At 39.1% G+C, this 21,264-nt stretch overlaps 2 protein-coding genes across 2 annotated transcripts; one reads left to right on the forward strand and one right to left on the reverse strand.

The window, feature by feature from the left end:
* Nucleotides 1-949: 949 nt before the first annotated feature.
* Nucleotides 950-2,281, forward strand: LOC120291946. The gene is made up of 3 exons (XM_039309762.1): nucleotides 950-1,270; nucleotides 1,430-1,609; nucleotides 1,937-2,281. Exons 1-3 carry the CDS (start codon nucleotides 950-952, stop codon nucleotides 2,279-2,281), a joined length of 846 nt encoding a protein of 281 aa, XP_039165696.1.
* A 14,628-nt stretch (nucleotides 2,282-16,909) lies between these two features.
* Nucleotides 16,910-18,214, reverse strand: LOC120291947 (protein lap1-like). The gene has a single exon (XM_039309763.1). The coding sequence runs from the start codon at nucleotides 18,212-18,214 to the stop codon at nucleotides 16,910-16,912; it is 1,305 nt and encodes a 434-aa protein (XP_039165697.1).
* Nucleotides 18,215-21,264: the final 3,050 nt, after the last annotated feature.

Here is a 21,264-nt window from a genome sequence, read left to right on the forward strand (position 1 = left end):
CTGAAAAAGAATACAAAGATTGAGTGAGATGCTAAGTAACAGGGCGCCCTTGAGAAGATAAAACACTATCTCACTCACGCACTAGTCCTAGTGCCCCCTCTCCCAAAAATTTCCCTGATTTTGTACTTGACCATACATGACAAATCATTTGGAGCCATGTTGGCACAGAAAAGACCAAATGACGGGAGAGAATGCGCGATATACTACTTGAGCAAGAGGTTCACCATTTCTGAAATGAACTACACAGAAGTTAAGAGAACTTGCATAGCTTTGATTTGGGTCTTGCATAGGCTGCGGCAATACACGCTTCATCACCGAATCTTACTAGTGATCGAAAATGATCCCATCAAGTATCTCTTAGAGAAGCCGGCATTGGTGGGCAAGTTGGCTAAGTGCCAAATCTTAATTTCAGAGTTCGACGTTCAGAGCCTAAGACAGAAGTCCGTTAAAGGTCACGCCATAGCAGACACGTTAGCAGAAAGTTCCAAGGGGTCCGGAGCATTTGATGAGGATAGTGATGCGGAGGAGTGAATTTTACTTGTATCAAGTGACAAATGGCCGATGTACTTTGATGGTGCAGTTAACTTAGCTGGGTCTAGTACTAGGGTAGTTCTTATTTCCCCATACGAACAACACTACCCTGTCACCGCTAAATTGACGTTCCCTTGTAACGAACATCACTAAATACGAAGCATGCATTCTCAGCCTCCAAGCTGCCATCAATATGAAGATCTAGAAGCTACAAGTTTATGGTGATTCAGCCCTTATCATCCTATAGACCGAAGGTGAATGGCAAACACGGGATTCTAAATTGATTCCATATCATGAGTTCCTACAGGAGTGGACGGAGGAATTCCAAGAAATATCTTTTGAATACTTACCAAGGTCCCAAAATCAGTTCGCTGATACCCTAGCTACCTTGTCTTCAATGTTGCGAGTAGCTGGAGGCATGGACATTGAACCGTTGAGAATTGAAATTCTTAGAAGCCCAGCTTATTGTATGATAATTGAAGAGGAGCCTAATGGAGAGCCATGGTATCATGACATCTTAGATTATCTTCAGAATAGCGAGTTTCCCCAAGAGAGCGACGCGTCGAACAGAAAATATCTAACAAAGTTGGCATCGAAATTTTTTGTCAATGGAGGTGCACTTTACAAAAGATCCTTTGATTCGACGTTACTAAGATGCGTCAATGCCAAGGAAACCAATCGCTTGATGAAGGAAATACATGAAGGGGACTATGGCCCCCACATGAATGGTCACCTCTTGGTGAGAAAGATCATGCGACTCGGTTACTATTGGCTGACTATGGAATCTGACTGCATTCAACACGTATAATGTTGTCACCAACGCCAATATTATGGGCATAAGATAAATGCTCCACCAAATAAGGTTCACCAAATGTCCCAATCTTGAACCTTCTCTAAGTGGGGAATCGACGTGATCGAGCCCATCAATCCCAAGGCGTCAAATGGACATCGATTCATCTTGGTGACAATCGACTACTTTACGAAGTGGATTGAAGCCAACTCGTACGCCAATGTCACAGCCAAGAATGTGGCCAAGTTTATTCGTAGCGATATTATTGCCCGATATGGTGTGCCGAAGGTGATCATCACTGACAATGGATCCAACTTAAACAACAAAGTCGTAGATGACTTGCTTGATGAGTTTTGAGTCCGCCATTTGAACTCATCACCATACCGTCCTCGAATGAATGGGGTAGTTGAAGCAGCAAATAAGAACATAAAGAAGATCCTGGCAAAGACAGTTGAAAATTATCGTGATTGGCACGAAAGGCTTCCTTATGCACTGATGGCATACCGAACATCTATTCACACCTCCATAGAGGCAACTCCTTTTTCGTTAGTATATGGAATGGAGGCTGCCCTGCCTATAGAGGTTGAGATTCCCTCGTTAAGGGTCCTTTCTTAGTCGAAGCTTGATGAAACCGAATGGATACAACAAAGGCATGAGTCGCTAAACACGATTGATGGGAAGAAGCTGAAAGCTATATGTCATGGTCAATGCTATCAAAAGCGGGTCACGAAGGCCTTCAATCAGAAGGTTCGTCCTAGGCACTTTGAGGTCAATGACTTGGTGCTAAGGAAAGTGTTGCCAATCATCCTTGATCCTCGTGGCAAGTTCACCCCGAACTATGAAGGACCTTATGTCATTAAGAAGATCCTCCCGGGTGGTGCTATGGTTTTGGTTGAAATGGACAGCCGTGAGCTGTCGAAGCCTGTAAATACTAATGTTGTCAAGAAATATTTCCCTTGAATGAAATCAAGGCCGTAGAGCCATTTCATGCATAATCCTTGTCACATAACATCATGCATATCATTCATACATCACATACATGCATACTTACTTGTATTTTAGGTATCCAACCAACTCGATGAAGTTACAACAGGATGGAAGACGTTGACTATTGCCCCTGAAAAGTTGATTCAAATGGCTACCCAACCCCTACAGAGGCAGTCAAGTATTCCTTTTCCTATTATTAAAAAAAAAAAATCGAAAATGATGAAAGAGATGAATGAATGAAAAGCAAAGCGCCTAGTATCTTGCATGTTGTCGATTCAGTTGTTGTTAATTGTATCTCCGTGAGGGGAATTTCATATGAGTGATTTTGACAAAACTGAAGGGGAATGTTAATCATGCCAAACAAGAAGTGCTTAGGATGAAGAAAGGTAAGCCATTTCCAAACACGTCCTTCAAACACTTTTGAGAGTTGAGTGAAAAATGACCTTCTCTTAGGATGAAGGATTCATTCGCATTGAGCGCAAAGATCGAAATGATAAAGGCATTTCCTTCATCAATCCCAAGCATTGTACTAATCTCTTGCTAGCCTTTTGGGGCAAGTAAAGATGATCCTTCAAAGTACCCCTGTTGAGAACGACCCTACATTAGGGCAACATAAGAGGTTACAATCGTGTTGTAGAGCGAAGGATTGAGAAAGATCCTATTACTTTCACTTGCATCAATCTTCTAGTGATAGCTTCAGAGGAATTCTCATTAAAGCTTGACTCATCCCAAGGTGAAAAAGAGCATTTCATTCTCTACCCAAACACCGATACCCATTGCTTTAACCGATTTAGGACTGATTATTCATTTCTAAACCCTGAGAGATGATCATCTCCTTTCACTAGGGCAAGGTATAAGGATTGACCACATATAATTAGCATTTACGAGAAAACATGAAAAGCATCTCAAAAGTCATAAGAGCTCCAAAAGTTTAAAGAGAGAAAAGTTTGATAAATTAAGGGGCATGAAAAAGTAGTGTGCCTGGTAAAAGTAAGAACAATGCCCATCAAGAAAAAGAGCCAAAAGATTGCATCTTATGTGAAAGAAAAATTATCAAAGTCCAAGTGCCTGCGTAAAAAAAAAAAAATCATCGCAAGTGCAAAGGAAATTAAAAAAAATGAGCAAAGCTCCCATGCGGAAATGATTAGTAAAGGGACCTTCGAGATGTGCTGTGTTCCAAATGCCAATTGCTTTCGAAAGGTCGAGTGACTTGGTCACGATGCCATGATGATCATCGACTCTTAAAAAACCCTCTTGAAAATTTTAAACCTTTCGAGCCTCTCCCAAGCCAACATTACAACCCTCTTTCAAAATCTCTTCGATTGGGATGGTTCGAGTGAAAATGAGAATACCACCAAGAAGCTACCGCTTGAAGGAGTGGAAGTAATTCTATCTTGTCTTATCTTCCAAGTTCTCAACTTGTAAATCCGATGAAGATAGCAACAAATATTCATTTATTAGCCTCAAAGTAATCATTCCTTTGTGTAAGCCCATAACCGAGCCTATATTGTAGTCCTTTCAAAAGACCCTTTTGATCAATCAGATTGTGCTCATCACGAATGTTTCTGAAGGCTTTTGACATGGGTTATGTGAGATACCCTTAGCAATCAGTTACTTCCCACACAAATAGATGGGATAAGCAGTCATTTTATCAAGAGTGTGTGATAAACCGTTTCTGACTAAAAAACTCTAGTTTGGCATGCTTAATGAGCCTTTTTCTCGAGTCGTAGCCGTTCTAATAAGAATTTGACTCTCGGAGAATTTGATGATTAATGATGTATCCCCAAGCAAGATGATAGTTTTACGCCACATAATGCTGATTAACATCAAATGTTCTTCTAAAGTAGTTAGACTTAGCTTGATTAGCTTATTCAATTAATGCTGCAACATTGCCAATATGTATCTTGATGACGTCTTTAACGACATTTGCTCAAGTTGAGTTTGACAGGGTTCCTCAGTGAGACATTTTTTTTCCAATCTAAACCACAAGGTTTGTGGATCCATCCTTAAACCACAAGGTTGGTGGGTCATCCTTAAACAACAAGGTTGGTGGGTTTATCATTAAACCATGAGGTTGCTGGCTTTTCCTAAACCACACAGTTCATGGGTCTATCCTTAAACCACACAGTTCGTGGGTCTATTCTTAAGCCACACGGTTGGTGGGTTTAACCTTAAACCACGGGGTTGATGGCTTTTCCTAAACCACATGGTTCGTGGGTCATCCTTAAACCACAAGATTTGTGGGTTTATCCTTAAACCACGGGGTTAGTGGCTTTTCCTAAATCACACGGTTTGTGGGTCTATCTTTAAACCACATGGTTCATGGGTCTATCCTTAAACCACATGGTTGGTGGGTTTATCCTTAAACCACGGGGTTGGTGGCTTTTCCTAAATCAAACGGTTTGTAGGTCTATCTTTAAACCACATGGTTCGTGGGTCTATCCTTAAACCACATGGTTGGTGGGTTTATCCTTAAACCATGGGGTTGGTGGCTTTTCCTAAACCACACAGTTCGTGGGTCATCCTTAAACCACAAGGTTGGTGGGTTTATCCTTAAACCACGGGGTTGGTGGCTTTTCTTAAACCACACAGTTCATGGGTCATCCTTAAACCACAATGTTGGTGGGTTTATCCTTAAACCACGGGGTTTGTGGCTTTTCCTAAACCACACGGTTCATGGGTCATCCTTAAACCACAAGATTGGTGGGTTTATCCCTAAACCGCGGGGTTGGTGGCTTTTCTAAAACCACACAGTTTGTGGGTCTATTCTTAAACCACATGATTAATGGGTCTATCCTTAAACCACCGAGTTGGTGATTTTTCCTAAACCACATGGTTCGTGGGTCATCCTTAAACCACAAGGTTAGAATGTGTTGGACAGAGTCCCTTGAAGTAAAGTGAGTGTTTGTGAAAAATTCTCTCCATGGCTTTCTAAACTTCTCCTTCTTCTATAGCCTGGTAGGATCCTCTGAGAAATGTAGCTCAGATAATTAGAAATATTACCATCCTGGTTCTATCTGAGTGTCTCGAGGCTCTGAACTAAAGGGTAGAGTGGTTTTTTTGCTAAAAGGTTGTCCCCAAAGGGCTTGAACGAGGTTCGCCTACTATGGGAAGGCATACCTGCAGGAAACTGACTTCGTCCTCCCTGGTTTTAAGTCTAGGTCCATTCAATGGTATCAAAGCCATGGTTTTGTTTCTAATGATATCTGTTCCATGCGCTTAGAAGGTGAATCCAGTGCTAAGAATAACTCTTCACATCATGACAGATTATCCAGAAATACTAGAAGCACCTGTCTCTCTTGTTGCAACCCCATCTTCTTCGACCTCTTCAGATTTCCATATTTCAAATGCATCTAAGATAGACTATCTCTATGAAGTCTCTCTTAGTGATGAAACTAAGATCTCTGAAACCCAGCTTCCTCTTATGAATCCCTATTCTGCTTTTGTTAAACCCACTTCGTCATTTTCACCCATTCACTCTATCTGACAACTCATTGGTCAAACTCCGAAGGAAGTAAAGAATACATCCAATCTTCCAAGTTCGACCAACATCCTATTCCTGCCACTAGAAAGGAGTACTTTGTTACTCTTCAGATCCCTCCGGAATTTCTCAGACAGTGGATTCAACAAGGATATTCTCATGTACATTATGGAGCTGTTCGTCTTACTCTTACTTTTCATGATCGTAAAGGCTTGCCAATTGTGGTAAGAATTGCTTTATTGGATACCAGGTTTTTAGAATATTGGCATGCTTGCATTAGTACTGTTCAAACCATCTTAAATGCTGGAACAGTCTTTGTGACTCTTTATCCAAATTTCAATATTGCTCTTTCAGACCCTCAGTTACTTTCTTTTCTAAAAGTTCAAGTTCAGCTCACTGGAGCTCCTCAGATTGTTGACTCTATAGCAGCAACACTTCATTATCAAATGGTTTACTGAGTACAGAATTATGCTCTCAACTTAAACTTTCACAATGGAAATGAAGATGCTTAGTTCATTTCCATGCAGAATGACCAAGCATCCTGCATTCATGTTCCCAGACAGATCCTAAATGAGAAGTTGGCCAAGCTCCTTCTAGAGACTTGGATTACCAACTATGAAAAGTTGCATCAAAATAACAAGCCTTTCCAGTCATCGGATTCTGAGTTCGTCAGAAAGAAAGATGGAACTGTTTCCATCAAATTTGACAAAGAAAAAGAAAAAATTCCTTCTATCTTCTAGACTCTCTTTATGATTGAACCATGTATCCCTGAGTCAATTTCCGAGCCAGATCCAAAAAAGCTTGTCAAATATTTTAAAAGTGATGGACATCCTATTCATTACTACAAAGACTAGTATGGTCATTGTTTTTGGGATTCTTTTTGCCAATGTTCTTATCGTACAAATTCTCCTGATGAGGTAGACCCATTTGCAAGGCCTCCACCTCGAAGGAAGCATAAGAAGCCAAAAGATCCTATGTACCAAAGGTACTTGAACGGAGATCCCTCCGTTGATACTCTTGGTGAGTGTGGCAAATTTCAGTTCATGATTTCATATGCACCAACTCCACCGCCAAAGTTCACTACTCCTCCATCGGTATTACCAGATCCACAACCATCACCTCCTTCATCTCCTCCTCAGAAAAAACCAGCAATTTCTCCATTTTATAAGCCAATTGTAAAGTGGGCGAAGAAACATTCCTACCCACTTGAGGTTCCAACAGAAACACCACCTAGGTCTTCCATCACCATGTTCCAAGAAACAGACTTTCCTCCTCTTGTTCGGGAAAGTTCTAAACTCTCATTTCCTGCTCCAGAAGAATTTATTGATCCACAAGGTAGATATAGGCATGTTCCTAAAATACCTGCCTCCACTGATGTGGATAAGTATGAAAGACAGAAAAGAACTCTTGTTGCTAAAGTCGTCTTAAATTGGCAATCGGAGACTCTTTTAGCACATAACAATGCTTTCAAAGCAATTGATTCCAAGATTGGGAATATGCAACAAGATCTTCAAAGACATGATGAAACCACTAAGAAGATGCTTTCAGATTTCCAAAAAAGGCTTCATGCCCTGGAATCTGGACAACATTTAGGGTATCATCATCTTGAAAGCCCTAGAATAGAAATAGAGAAGCTCAAAAGGCAAATCCAGATCCTTGAAGAAGGAAGACTTAATCCATTTCCAACTACTTTGCAAGCAGAGCCTCTCCCTCCTTCACCACCTCAGACATCTATCTTTGCAGCAATCACAAATATTCCTGTTAGATAAGACAAGACAGATGTGGCTGAGAAAAGAAATCGTCTCAGAGAACTGGATCGAATAAGGAACGAAAAGGAAAAGGAAAAGGAGAAAAAGTCTGAAGAATCTTCACTTGTTATAAGAGAAATGCCGGATCAGTTGATGCTGTCAAATCCATTAGAATCTTTTCTCAAAGTTTGGGTAACCAGGAACCGCAGCCTGATCCTGTTACTCCACAACCTCCAATACAGATTGACCCTGTCATTCCGACATACCAAGTTTTGTTTCCAACAGAATCAACCTTTCCAAACATTTTTTATACTGAATCAGACTCGGTATCTCTTTCATCTTCATAATCTGTTTCAATCCCTACCATTGATTCATTTCCCATTGTACCAATAACATCATCAATATTCATGATTGATCCTCCAGACCATGACATAGAATCAAATCCTTCTAAACTAGAAGTATTCCAGCCAAACAATTCCTCTTAGAATGTGTCCACTTCCTCAAAACAGTTTTTCACTATTGATGACATTCCTTATCACAAATGGCCAGAAAGAATTGAAGAATTCCATATTTGGTTAAATACCCAAGCCATCACCAACCAGGACAAGTATGATGTTCTTTTTAACTTTGTCACAAGATTCACAGGAAGCCTCAAACTATGGTGGCAATCTATGTTAGAATAAGATCAACTTCACTTTTTACTCTCCTCAAACTTTGGTCATGCCATTACTCTTCATTTCTTTGTGGGGAAACCCGTTAACCTCATAGAACTCAAATGAAGAGAATTTTTCGAAAGAAGATGTTGCTCTCTCCAGAAAAAACATATTGATAAGCATTATCGTGAAATGCTTAAGCTCTTCTATCAAATTGGAGCTGATGCAAATTTGAAGCATGTTTTCTTAACTTCCATTCCCGAGGAATTATCTCAAACAGTAGAGAGAACCTTTCTGTCTAAATAGAGACGGATTCAAGATGTTCCATTGGGAGAAATCCAACAAGAAATTCATTTGTGCCTTGAAGAATTGTGCATCAAACGACAAATGATCCAAACTTATGTCAACGACAACAGAGAACTCCATGCAGCCTGTTCTCGCCAGAGGCTAAAGATCAAATGCTCCAAGAAAGACTATGATAGTTCTTGTAGAAAATCTTCCAGGAAAAAGAAACACTTCAAAAAGCGCTGGATAAACAAATCCAAGTATGGCTCTAAGCACTTCCGAAGAAAGAAGAAATGGCGATACCTAGGCAAAAGGAAAGATCGCTTAGGCCACAAAAAGTCGAATCGATGCTTCATCTGCAACAAGAAGGGACATTTTGCCAAAAACTGTCCTCAGGCAAAAAAAGGTCGAATCATTTGATACATCATATAGAGAACGAAACTGGTATTTCTCTTGAAAATGATGATATCAAATCTCTGTTTTCTGCGGATGAAGAATCATGTGAACAAACTCTTTGTGTCATCCATTGTTACTAAACTCCCAGTGAAAGTAATTCAAATTCATATCCTAAAGATATTTTTCACATATCTTTGACTCCTTTAGAAGAAAGCACTGACATATTCTCAAGCCAAACTCATTGTCCTCATTTTCCTGTGAAAATATTCACTTTAAAGTTTGCTAAGCCAATCACTATCATTGCTCTCATAGATACTAGAGCAGCTTCATCAATTTTAGACACTAAAGTTCTCCCTGAAGAATATTGGACTTCCTGTGTCCGGTATTTCAACTCTACTTCGGGAGATACTTTCTCTACAAATGTAAGAACCACTCCGATAACTGTCCAATTTTTCCCGCGTGTTCCATAACCACAAAAATCTTTGGATCAAGTCTTCACAACAAAGATTTGATCATCGGTTGGGACATTATGACTTAGATTTCTCAACTTTGCATCATTCTTGGAAAATGTCTTAAGTATAAAGATCAATTTCCTGAAATTGTTAACATTTAAAGACTTTTTTCCATCCAAATGAGCTTGCTAGATCCGATTATGCAAAAGTTGTTGGACTCCTGTTCGAAATCTCATTTTGAGTTTGCTCAGAAATGTTCTCATCCTTTATGGAAAAACCCAAAGTTCTTTATTCGCCTTTCTTTTAAAAAGAATGAAGATATCAATCCAACCAAGGCGAGTCATATGGGAATGAATCCAAAACATTTGGTTTTAGCACAAACGGAATGTTCAAAACTACTACAACAAGGCCTTATTGAAATCTCACATTCTCAATGGGCTTGTGAAGCCTTCTATGTCAACAAACATGCTGAGCAAAACCGATTAAAGATGAGATTGGTAATTAATTACCAGTCTCTTAACATTTTCCTGCAAGATGATAAATTCCCTTTACCCTCTAGAAACTCTCTTTTTGCCGAATTATCCAAAACTCAGATCTATTCTAAATTTGATCTCAAAGCTAAATTTTGGTGATTGGGCATTTATCCTGAAGACAGACCCAAGACAGGGTTTTGTATCCCAAGCCAACATTTCCAATGGAAGGTTCTTCCTTTTGGCCTAAAGGTTGCACCATCTCTCTTCCAAAAGACCATGTGTCGAATTTTTCAACCAATCTTGTCAAGTGCAGCGATATACATTAATAACATTCTGCTCTACAGTCCTGATGAACAGTCGCACTGCCAACTTCTTGAGCAGTTTGCTAAAATTGTAAAAAAGTATGGAATCATGCTTTCTCAAAGAAAGATGAACATCGCCCAGACAGAAATTAAATTTCTTGATATGCACCTTAACAAAGGTACGTACTATCCAAGGCCACATATTGCTCAGAATTGCTGAAATTTCCTGAAGAAAACTTCACCACAAAGCAAATAATTAATTATCTTAGAAATTTTGTTCCAAATCTTGCAAAATTGCTGATTCCATTGCAAACAATGCTGAAAAAGAATCCCCCACATTGGGGAAAATCTCATACTAATGCAGTTGCTGAACTCAAAGAGATTATGCAGACTCTTCCTCCTCTGCAAATCCTATCAACAGGAAAGAGAATTTACTAGACTGACGCTAGTGATGAATACTGGGCTGCCATTCTGTTTGAAGAAATTGATGGTAAGAGGCATATGTGTGCCTACAAAAGTGGAAAGTTTTCCCAAGATGAAATGCATTACCATTCCATCTTCAAAGAAATTTTAGCAATAAAAAATAGGATAAAAAGTTTGAATTCCATCTCATTGGCCATCACTTCCTAGTAGAATTGGACATTGCATCCTTTTCCCGAATGACCAAGTTCAAACAAAAGCAAATTCCAAATTCTCAATTATTTCGATGGACTGAATGGTTTTCAAAATACTCTTTTGAAACCAAACACATTGCTAGGGAAAAGAATGTACTTACTAATTTTCTGTCAAAACCAAAAATACCAGCAGAAATCAACATGTATATCATGAGGCATGCTTTCCATACTGCTCACCACAATGAAAAGTATAAGATTGAAAAGATCAAAGACTGGCCAAGCTGGCAATATCCCCCGGAGATTATCGAGCAAATCCAGAAAGACAATCTTATTGAAAATCTGGATAAACTCATGTGACAATGCCACACAAATCTGTTCAGGCTTAATGGAGGTTCGATTATTTATCCTTTTGGATTAAATGTAGATTATCCGTTCATACATCCTCTAATCTGGAAAGAAGATGATTTCTCTGACCAACTTCGATGGTTATTATGGTACTTAACCAATAAATACTTAATAGCTATTTAAATTCCAACCAAAAAATTCATTGCCAACTTCACCAGGATATTTTGACTCGACAAAGGTAAAATTGAAAATGAAAATGACAAAAATATTTTAGACTTTCTTAATTGGTTTTATCCTCCAACTCATTGGAAATGGCTCTTGCAAAGAGAATTGAGAAACACAACCAAATCCTAAGATCCATACTATTTTGTTTTTTAAACGACCATGGACTTTTCTTACCAATAATGGCATCATCATCAATGCCCCCCTAGGTATAGGTACTTCATCCTATAAACCTATATCACACAGTGCAAAAGCTCGAGTTCACAAATCTTATCTAGGACATGTTGGTTGCTGTGAACACCAGTATCGAGAACTTCAGAGGATCCTATGCCAAGAAAACAAAATCATTCCCCAAGATGCATGGAATTATAATGTACCCACTGCATGGAATCATTATGACCTAGCATCATAAGCCAAGGGAGCACTCGAAGAATTCAGACAAGCTACATCATCCCAAGAGCACGAAGTGGCTGACACAGAGGACAATACACAGTCCTCTCAATACCTTTATGCTAAATGGGAAGGTCCTCTTTCTCAAGACCCCTATGATTAAGGACTTTTGTCCTTATATTGAGGCATAGACACATCCTTCTATGCACAGCCATCCAATTGGCCTCAGCCAAGCATTCCTACCAACACTACAGATGACAATACAGACTGGGCACAAGAGGAAGCATCCGCATCCACATCATATTAGCTAAACCAAATTTTCTCACTAGAAGACCTTGAACTTGAACAAAAATATGATGAACATGTTCTAGCAACAATGCACAGCTCAGATGACTCGGACTATGACTACAATGCTCGTGACGGACGAGACTATTGAACAAAACCACTATCCGTACAAGTTTACTATAACAAGTTATTGTTCACTTTTTTACTGTAGCAGTAGGCTAGAGAAATCATTGTTCACTGTCACTGTTCATACTGTGCAAATAATTCCCTATCGAGATTTTCGAAAGCCTCTATTTGTTTCAGGACCCGTGAGCTTGATCATTGTTTGTGTGTAACCTCTTATTGCCTATATAAGGCGAGGAAAATGTAATGTGTTGGGCAGAGTCCCTTGAAGTAAAGTGAGTGTTTGTGAAAAATTCTCTCCATAGCTTTTTAAACTTCTCCTTCTTCTATAGCCTGGTAGGATCCTCTGAGAAATGCAGCTCGGATAGTTAGAATTGTTACCATCCCGGTTTTATTTGAGTGTCTCTAGGCTCTGAACTAAAGGGCAGAATGGTCTGCTAAAAGGCTGTCCCTAAAGGACTTGAACGAGGTTTGCCCACTGTGGGAAGGCATACCTGCAGGAAACTGACTTCGTCCTCCCTGGTTCTAAGTCTAGGTCCATGGGGTTGGTGGCTTTTCCTAAACCACACAATTTGTGGGTCTATTCTTAAACCACATAATTCGTGGATCTATCCTTAAACCACACGGTTGGTGGGTTTATCCTTAAACCACGGGCTTAGTAGCTTTTCCTAAAATACATGGTTCATGGGTCTATCCTTAAATAACACGGTTGGTGGGTTTATCCTTAAACCACACGGTTGGTGGTTTTTCCTAAACTACATAGTTCGTAGGTCTATCCTTAAACCACACGATTGGTGGGTTTAACCTTAAACCACAGAGTTGGTGACTTTTCTTAAACCACATAGTTCATGGGTCATCCTTAAACCATAAAGTTGATGGGTTTATCCTTAAACCACGGGGTTGGTGGCTTTTCCTAAACCACACAGTTGATGGGTCTATCCTTAAACCACATGATTTGTGGGTCTATCCTTAAATCACACGGTTAGTGGGTTTATCCTTAAACCACGGGGTTGATGGCTTTTCCTATTCATCCGTAAACCACACTTATCCACATCCGGTCGAAACCCGTTTTTACACAGTAAGACATTTCTTTTAGTCGAAACCCGTTTGTACACGATGAGACTATCATATCCAGTCGAAACACGTTTCCACATGATGAGACTATCATATCCAGTCAAAACCCGTTTTTACACAATGAGACCCTTTTTTTCGGTCAAAACCTATTTTTACACGGTGAGACCTCCCTTCCAGTCGGAACTAGTTACCACATAATAAGACTTTCACATCTCGGTCAAAGGTTATTTTCTTACAAAGTAAGGTCGTCCATTCATTCCCTTTTTCTCATCGACAGCCCCCGATCGTCATCGTCCATGGACAAAATTTAGGTGTCTATCGTCTTTGAAAAGAATCTCTTCGAGCTCCTATTCAAAGAGAGACAACAAGTTGACACCTAAATTTTGGCGATTTATTTAAGTGTTTATTAATTGTATTAAAAATTGGGGAATAATTTCTAACTCTTTAACAAAAGTTTTCATTAAAATTGCATCACATATAGACATTAGGAGCATTTGTGTCACTAGTTTTAAAATTTATCAAAAAAATTACAAAAAAATTAAAATAAAAAATCGAAATTAAAAAAAAAAATTAAAACATTTTTTTTCTAAATTGCATCGCATTTTAGCATTAGGAATCTTTGCATCACTAATGATAATTTTTATTTTTCCAAAAATTTTGCTAAATAAAAAAAAAAAAAAAAAAGGAGAAGAAAATTGAATGAGGTTGAGTAGAGGGCTTTTCTTCATCGTGGGCTCGCCGACCTATCTCTTTTCTTTTTCTCTCTTTTGCACTTGGGCTGGCCCATCTTCTTTCATTTCGGCCCAGCCCACGTGTGGGTCTTCTTGCTCCATCACACTGGTTTGGCTTTGGCAAAAGAAGAAACGTACAAACGAGGGGTGAGGCGGAGGATCACGAGACGAGGATCGCAAAGGCGAGAGGACAGTGCGATCCCAGGGTCGGAGATCAAGCGGCCGTGACAAGCTGGCGGTGGCAGAAGCCATGCGCGCCTGTCGTTGGCCGGGCTTAAGGAGAAAAGAGCAAAGAGAAGATGATGGGGGGCTCGGCTGTTCTTTTTTTTTTTTTTTTTTGGGTCGAGAGAGAATAAAGAGCACAAAAAGAGCTGGAGGGAGCTAGAGCGAGACCAGAGAGCTCGAGAGAATGGAGGGCGAGCTAGAGGGAGAGGTCTTCGGCTAGGAGAGAGAGAAACGGAGGGAAGGAGAGAAAACACAGAGCGAAGGAAAGGGAGAAGAAGGAGCCGGGAAGCCCCCCGGAACGTCTAGCTGTCGGTGAGCTACCGACCGCCATTGTAGCCCTCACAACCCAGGTGGTACAAAGAGAACAACTAGGAACCAAGAGGAAAGAGCGGGGAGAAGAGGCAAGAACCAACCGAGGTTACAGCCACCAACGCCCCTCCGAGTCCCTACTACCGCCGCCAACACGTCTCCGTGCCACCACCGCCACCGTCGACGAGTCCCCGAGCCACCATTCCCGCCAGAATCCAAGTTGATATTTCATCAAACACCTGGTGAGCAGTTTTTGAGGTTGAGTCGGCCGGAGCTCGTTCAGTCTGTTTCGGGCGAGCTCCGGCCTCCATAGGTCCCCTATAGATCGCCGCTTGTTTACTGGTCACTTGCTGAGAACCTTAGGCCTGCCTCGAGTCCTAGTTAGGTTGGAAGTTTCCCGGTCTGCTCGTGCCCACCACCTACTCGCCGAAATGCCCTAGTGAACCACGGCGTCGACGTTCCTCCGCCAATTGCCTTCATCGTCCTCAACTCCAACGCCTCGCCTCGCCTCGCCTCTGCCTCGCCTCGCCCCCGATGCTTCCACCTCCGCCTTCACAACCCTGACGCCAATGCCGTCGCCAACGTACGCCGTCTTGGCGCCCTTGGTCGTGACCGAACAGTCCGCGACCAAAGGGTGTAGGCCGAGTTGGGCCATATCTATGATATGGCCCAATCGGCCTTTCATTTCCGCTTGGGCCCGTTGTTTGGGCCCAAGTTGGGCTAAGACTAGTCTCGAATCCGGTCAAGCCTAGCCCAGCTAGACCGGATCCGAGCGGGCTTGACCGGCCCTCCCAACTGGGTTAGACCTCGAGTCGGGTTAGATCGGACTTGACCAGGTCCGACCCAAAAATTGTAGGGTTTAGTTAGAAATTGTTATGTATTGCCATTTTAGTGTAATTAAGCATTTATTTGCTTGTATGTTGATCATATCGCATATTTAATTTGTGTATATTATTATATTTAATTGCACGTGTCTAATTTCAGGACAATTAGGATCTTGGTAGCTATAATTATTATATTAATGATTGCACACCTGCATGATCACCTCACATGTTAGTGGATAGGTGTAAAATCAATCCAAACTGCTTGACAAAAATCATTTCTTTTAAAATGAACAAGATTAGGTACCGAAAGGATACTAATTGGCTAATTAGTGTAATCAAGTTTTTAACCTTAGATTCTCTGGTTGCATAGGAAGTGAGATATACTCTCATACCTCACTTGATTTCTAGCCGACCCTAATAAGCTAGTGGGGACTTCTTTTTGCGAAATTCTTTAGAATACCACATTGTCGCGCAAGGCATGGGCTTGGGAGAGCCCGTGCCTAATCATGAGCCTTAGGTCCGTCCTTTAGGCAATACCCCTAAACCTATTCCCTCTCCCGAGGGTAGGTCGCGACACTTGTCATGCACCTGCTCTCTAACTGAAGAAGTAGGAAAAAAGAAGCTATCTGACATCTTCTTTTTTAACTTCTCCTTTTTTGTTTTATTTTCAAGTTTACATAGAAATTGAGAAAGGGTTTATCTTTGAAGTTGCTTTTTGGAATCTCCTCACTTCTCTCTCTCTCTCCCTCTCTCTCGAGCCCTCTCTAGAGAAGCATGCTCTCCCTTGCAAATGTAGTCTCCCTTCGGCAGCATCTATCAAACGTCAATGCTTTCTACTATCGTAGTCGCAACCTCACCTTACGCCTCGTTCCAATCGAGTCACTCAAGCCTCAACGTCAACTCCTTTCTCTTCACAGCCTCACCTCTCGCCTCGCTCAATGTCAATGCCTTTCCCTCTCGCTCGACGTCAGTGCCTTTTAGGGAGTATCGTGTTCTTTGTAAACTTTGATTGAAGAGAGCTCTTCATCTGAAAAACCAATGTATTTTTTTTTTAAATATAAGGACAAAAAGTGATTTAATCCATTGGGACTGACTGGACCGCACCGATCAATATGGTCCGGTTCCCAATTCCAAGACCAACCGGTCTAGTCCACAGTCCCAAAAATTGGGAACTAGTCAACCCTAGTAGCAACATCGTGTTGGGAGGCCATTGTCCACGGTGAAGAGCAACCACGTTTTGCCATGGTCACAAGAGCGGCGGGGTAATGGTGATGGCCATTGACGAGAGAGATAGCAGATGAAGAAGAGAAACCAGAAGTTGAAGAAGGAAAGAGGAAATGGTCAGGACAGAGATGGCGAGTGACGCAAGGTGCGGTGTTATGCGACTTGTGAACGGGTGGGTATTGTGTTTTTCTCCTGCTAACTCCAATTTTATTTCTTATTTTTTAGAGAAAAGTAAAGAACTGATGTTGGAACTAAGTTCTTAAATAATTAATGTACTCCAGAGCCCTGGGCGCAGAATATAGACTAGATCTGAAGCATGAAGTTCTTGACGATTTTCACAGATCCATGCGTAGAAAAAGGAACAGGAGAACGGATAATGTCTAAAAAGATCAGAGTATTAATGGAGTCTTTATGTTATCTACTCTCCCATCACGGGCTTTTTCAATTATGACAGGTCATCATGGTCTTGAGCTTCTCCTGGGAAATCACCTTCTGAACAACATTCAATGTTGCAGTACTTCAGCTTCTTCAAATTCGATACATCAGGTAAACTTTGCAATGAACTACAGCCTCCGATGGCAATCCATTGTAGGGATTCCAGTTTGTCAAGACCTTGAATCTCGACCAGTTTTCGACAGCTCCACAGAAACATGTCCTTCAGACATTTTAAGTCAGATAAGTTGGGCAACGTCTGCAGGAGGGGGCAACAATCAATCGACAACACCTGTAGCTTCTCTAGTCTTTCAAGCCCATTGAGCTCGCTTAACTCCAAGGAGGACACTTTCAGGCACCGTAATGATCTTACACTTTCAAGGCCTTGAATATTGAAAATCCCAAAACTGAGACTTAACTCCAACAATTTATGCAAGTTGGAAAGATCTATACTTTGTAGAACATTGCAGTGGGAAACTGTAAGTTTCCTCAAACTAGAGGGAAGCAGTCCAATGTGCTGGAGGCTCTTACAGCGGACGAGTAGAAGTTCTTTCAGACAACAGAGGTGATCCAAATCAGATGGTATGCTGGTGATGCTTGTAAGTTCCAACCTTAAGTACTCCAGTCTCAATAGTTTCCCAATCCACCATAGGGGGTAAGTTATATCCGTTTCCAAAGCTGTGGTGGAGGTTAAGGTGGGAAAACCCAATTTCAAATTTCTTAGATTCGACATGTTCAGAACATCCACTGTTGAAGAGACATACAGACTTATCAAACTTGGGGGAAGCTCCGGTACTTTCTTCACACGAGTTTCTGTTAATTTGAAAATCTTCAAGAAAGATAGTCTTGCAACATCACTGGGAATCATTTCTAACGAACAATACTCTCCATGAATCTCTTCCAGTTTCTCCAACATCCCAATTGCCGCCGGTAGCTTTGTTATGCAACTTCTGTTCATCTTCAGCACTTTCAAGTTCTTAAGATGAATAATGGAGTTAGGCAACTTTATAATTCTTGTGTCTGAGATATTCAATTCAACTAAAGATTCCAGCAACCCAATTGATTCTGGAAGTTCTGTCAGCGCTTGAACTCCACAAATGGACAAGCACTCGAGATTCAAAAGTGCTCTGAATGAGAAGTCTAGAATTTGTTGTAATGGCTTATGTCTTGGTGATCTACTGAGTTTAGTACGGATTAGAGAGTTCCTTCTATTTATTCTAGTTTGGCCTACTTTAGGTGACTCGTTATAAGTTTGTGGGGTCACCCTATCCATGAACAGCTCAGTCAAAGCTTTCAGAGAACCTAATTCAGGAAACATCTGAAGAGAACAACATCCATTTAAATTCAAGTGCTTGAGACACCTTAGTTGATCAATGGATGGATCAATCCCCCACAAATTCTCACACTCCTCAAGAATTAGTATTTCTAAGGATGAAAGTTCCCATAGGTCTTTAAGTATAGTCAACTTACAGCAATACGAAAGATTAAGGACCTTCAATCTCGTAGCCACCTACAAATCATATTTTTTTCAAGAAGTTGAATTAGTAGAAACTTTGCAGGACATAACCAAAAATAATATTATTCCATCAATGTAACCATAAACAAATATCATGAATGAAGAAAGAGCTACACCAAATGTCATACTTCACATTTTTTACTTCCATTCTCTTTATGCGACAGAATTTATTGAATTTACAATAGATTTGAGCCAATAAATATTGTCTATACCTTATATCCTCTATTTAATAAACGAAAGTGCATAATCAAGACTTTCAATCTAACTAGTATTCGAGTTTATCTAAGTATTTGCTCAATGTGTTAGTTGAGAATTGTGATGGAAATGAGAGTAATGTAATATCCTATACATTACCAAAATGAAGATTATAAGACCTAAATAGAAAAAACAATCAGACTTAACACAACAAATGTAAATTACAAATAACTTAGCCTGAAAGAGTAATCCTAATATAATATAACATACCTCTCAAGCTTAAGGTAACTTGAAAGAAGTCATTTGAATTTGGAGAATAGATCCAAAAAAACACTCAGATGGGTATGTCTTGGTGAATATATCAGTAGTCTGGTCAACAGATGAAGTGGAGACGACTTGTACAGTGCCATTAGGCACATGATATCTACTGAAATGACAATTAAAGTTCAATGTATTTGGTGCGGTCATTATGTGCTATTAGGTAATAATTCTAACTCTTGCTAACATTGACCTTTATTGGCCTAACATCTTTTCTCTAGATTCATCCCTAGATTCCCTACCTGCGGGCTTGTTTGATAAAACAAAAGCCAAGTGGTGATACTTTAAGTGTTGAAAATTGTTGAATCGTTTAAGTACTGAAAATGAAAATAAAAAGTTGTTTTTATAACGGATGACATTAAATAATAATTTTTATTTGTTTCTTACCAAATATAGAATAGTGAACATTGTTGGAAGGTTTTAACTATATAATAGGTAATATTACAGTTCTGATTGAATTTTTTTTTTTCACTTAACCTATTAAATAATTGCTTCCTACATATTATATTAAGTGATTTATACTTAAACAATTTATTAAGTTGTGTGGAGCTACAGGTTATCAAAAGTACTTAATGTGGTTATCAAACACATGCTTAGTACATCCAATTTTGGGTTAGGTCTTACTAGTGCCTCCAGTTCACCTTTTTAGCCATATGTAGTAAACAAAGATTTACATTAATATTTCACCCAAAAAAAAAAAGATTTACATTAATAATGCCCTAATTGTGCAAAATACAAGAAAAATGCTTCAAAAATGATAAATTTTCTTTATATGGATGTCTAGCAAATGTTTTCAAAGAACTCGTTAACAAAAACCTTTTAGATTTTCTTAAAATAGCATATACGGAAGAGAAAAGTATTTTCTTGCAAAGTGCCCAAAAAAAAAAAGTTTACTATGATCACGATAAAAAATACTTTAAATTACATTATTATCCCCATTTATTTGTCATTGAAGTTTTAATTAAGGTACTTGGGGGAGAGAAGAGAGAATATCCCTGAAAATTAGAAACCTCTCCTCATCATTTTGTACAAGAATTTGTGCACATGTATAATTGCCTGCATTTCCAATTTTGGATTGCATATAATTGATTCTAAGAGTGAATATACATAAAATGGAAAATTTAGTTAGTAAAAATACAAAAGGGAACTGAGAATGTGGAGTTTTCTGGAACTTAAAAAGGAAAAATAATATAGAGAGAAGTAGGAAAGTGGAGTCAATTAAGTGCAATAGATAAGTAAAGTTTAACATGTGATTATTTTATTTCATCTTTTTAAATTTACACATTTGTCGTTGGGAAAATTTTTCTACCGATAAGTATATGGCATTTGTTTAAGAAAAAGGGACGGACATCCCTTGAAAGTAGCATTCATCCCAACACTTCTATCAAAAAATTCCAATGAAGATCATGCAATGGGATGAACAATAACTATAACAATTATTTTCCTTAAATCTATAACAATTTTTTCCTTAAGTAATTTTTTTCTTTTTTTACACACACATCAGTGTGCTTTGCTTTTCTTTAATATTATAGAATTCATTCACGCACGTTGTGTCAAGAAAAATGAAACTATACAAAAACATCTCATATATACTAGAATTCATATTCTTGAATATTAATTTCTAACGTGCACAAACTGTCGATGAAATTTTAAGCTTAGATTAGTTTACATATGAGTTGTTTGGACTATTTTTTATTCAATATATAACAAAAGGGAGAGTTCATAATCGATAAGATTTTGGATTTTTCAAAATAATTGAAACTATCAAATTCATCCTTAATTTTGTCTTTGTAAGATATAATTTCTAAGAGAACAAGAGAAAAACTAAATGATTAAATTGTAAGGAATAGGAGGATTTTTTTCCCATTATCTAACAAATAGATTATTTTAATAATATTCAATGACATTGCTAATATGGTATGTGAGATCACAATCATAAGTATTTCTATTACCGCCAATGCAGCCCATTATATAACATATGGCAAAAAAAATTGTTAATTTCCATACTGCAATATTTATTGGTATAAGGAAATTAAGTTTGAACCTTTATAATAATACAGAATATTGACATTACAATGTTAAAATAAACACCATCTATTATGAAAACAATCAAATTTAGAGAAGCTCCGTTTTTATTGAAATGATATTAAGCCAGACTCAGGGCATAAACCATACATATAATAATTTGAAATTTAAGATAATCATTACTTTGAAGATTACTGGTCATCGAAAATTTATATAGGTGACTAAGGTATGTGATGAAAGATCTATCATGAAAAAATTTAACTTTAGAAAAGCTCCTTCTTTATTGAAATGATATTAACTCAGACTCGAAGTAT

This window comes from Eucalyptus grandis, chromosome 3, assembly GCF_016545825.1.
Source record: "Eucalyptus grandis isolate ANBG69807.140 chromosome 3, ASM1654582v1, whole genome shotgun sequence".
Taxonomy (NCBI): Eukaryota; Viridiplantae; Streptophyta; class Magnoliopsida; order Myrtales; family Myrtaceae; genus Eucalyptus; species Eucalyptus grandis.

Excerpts from the sequence above, each read along its gene's own strand:
- LOC120291946 (XM_039309762.1), top strand. The coding sequence starts at position 950 with ATGGACATTGAACCGTTGAGAATTGAAATTCTTAGAAGCCCAGCTTAT. Across the intron at positions 1,271-1,429 it reads ACATGAATGGTCACCTCTTG|TGGGGAATCGACGTGATCGA; the intron begins GTGAGAAAGATC and ends ACCTTCTCTAAG. Across the intron at positions 1,610-1,936 it reads CCCGATATGGTGTGCCGAAG|TCGAAGCTTGATGAAACCGA; the intron begins GTGATCATCACT and ends GTCCTTTCTTAG.
- LOC120291947 (XM_039309763.1), bottom strand. The coding sequence starts at position 18,214 with ATGTTTCCTGAATTAGGTTCTCTGAAAGCTTTGACTGAGCTGTTCATG.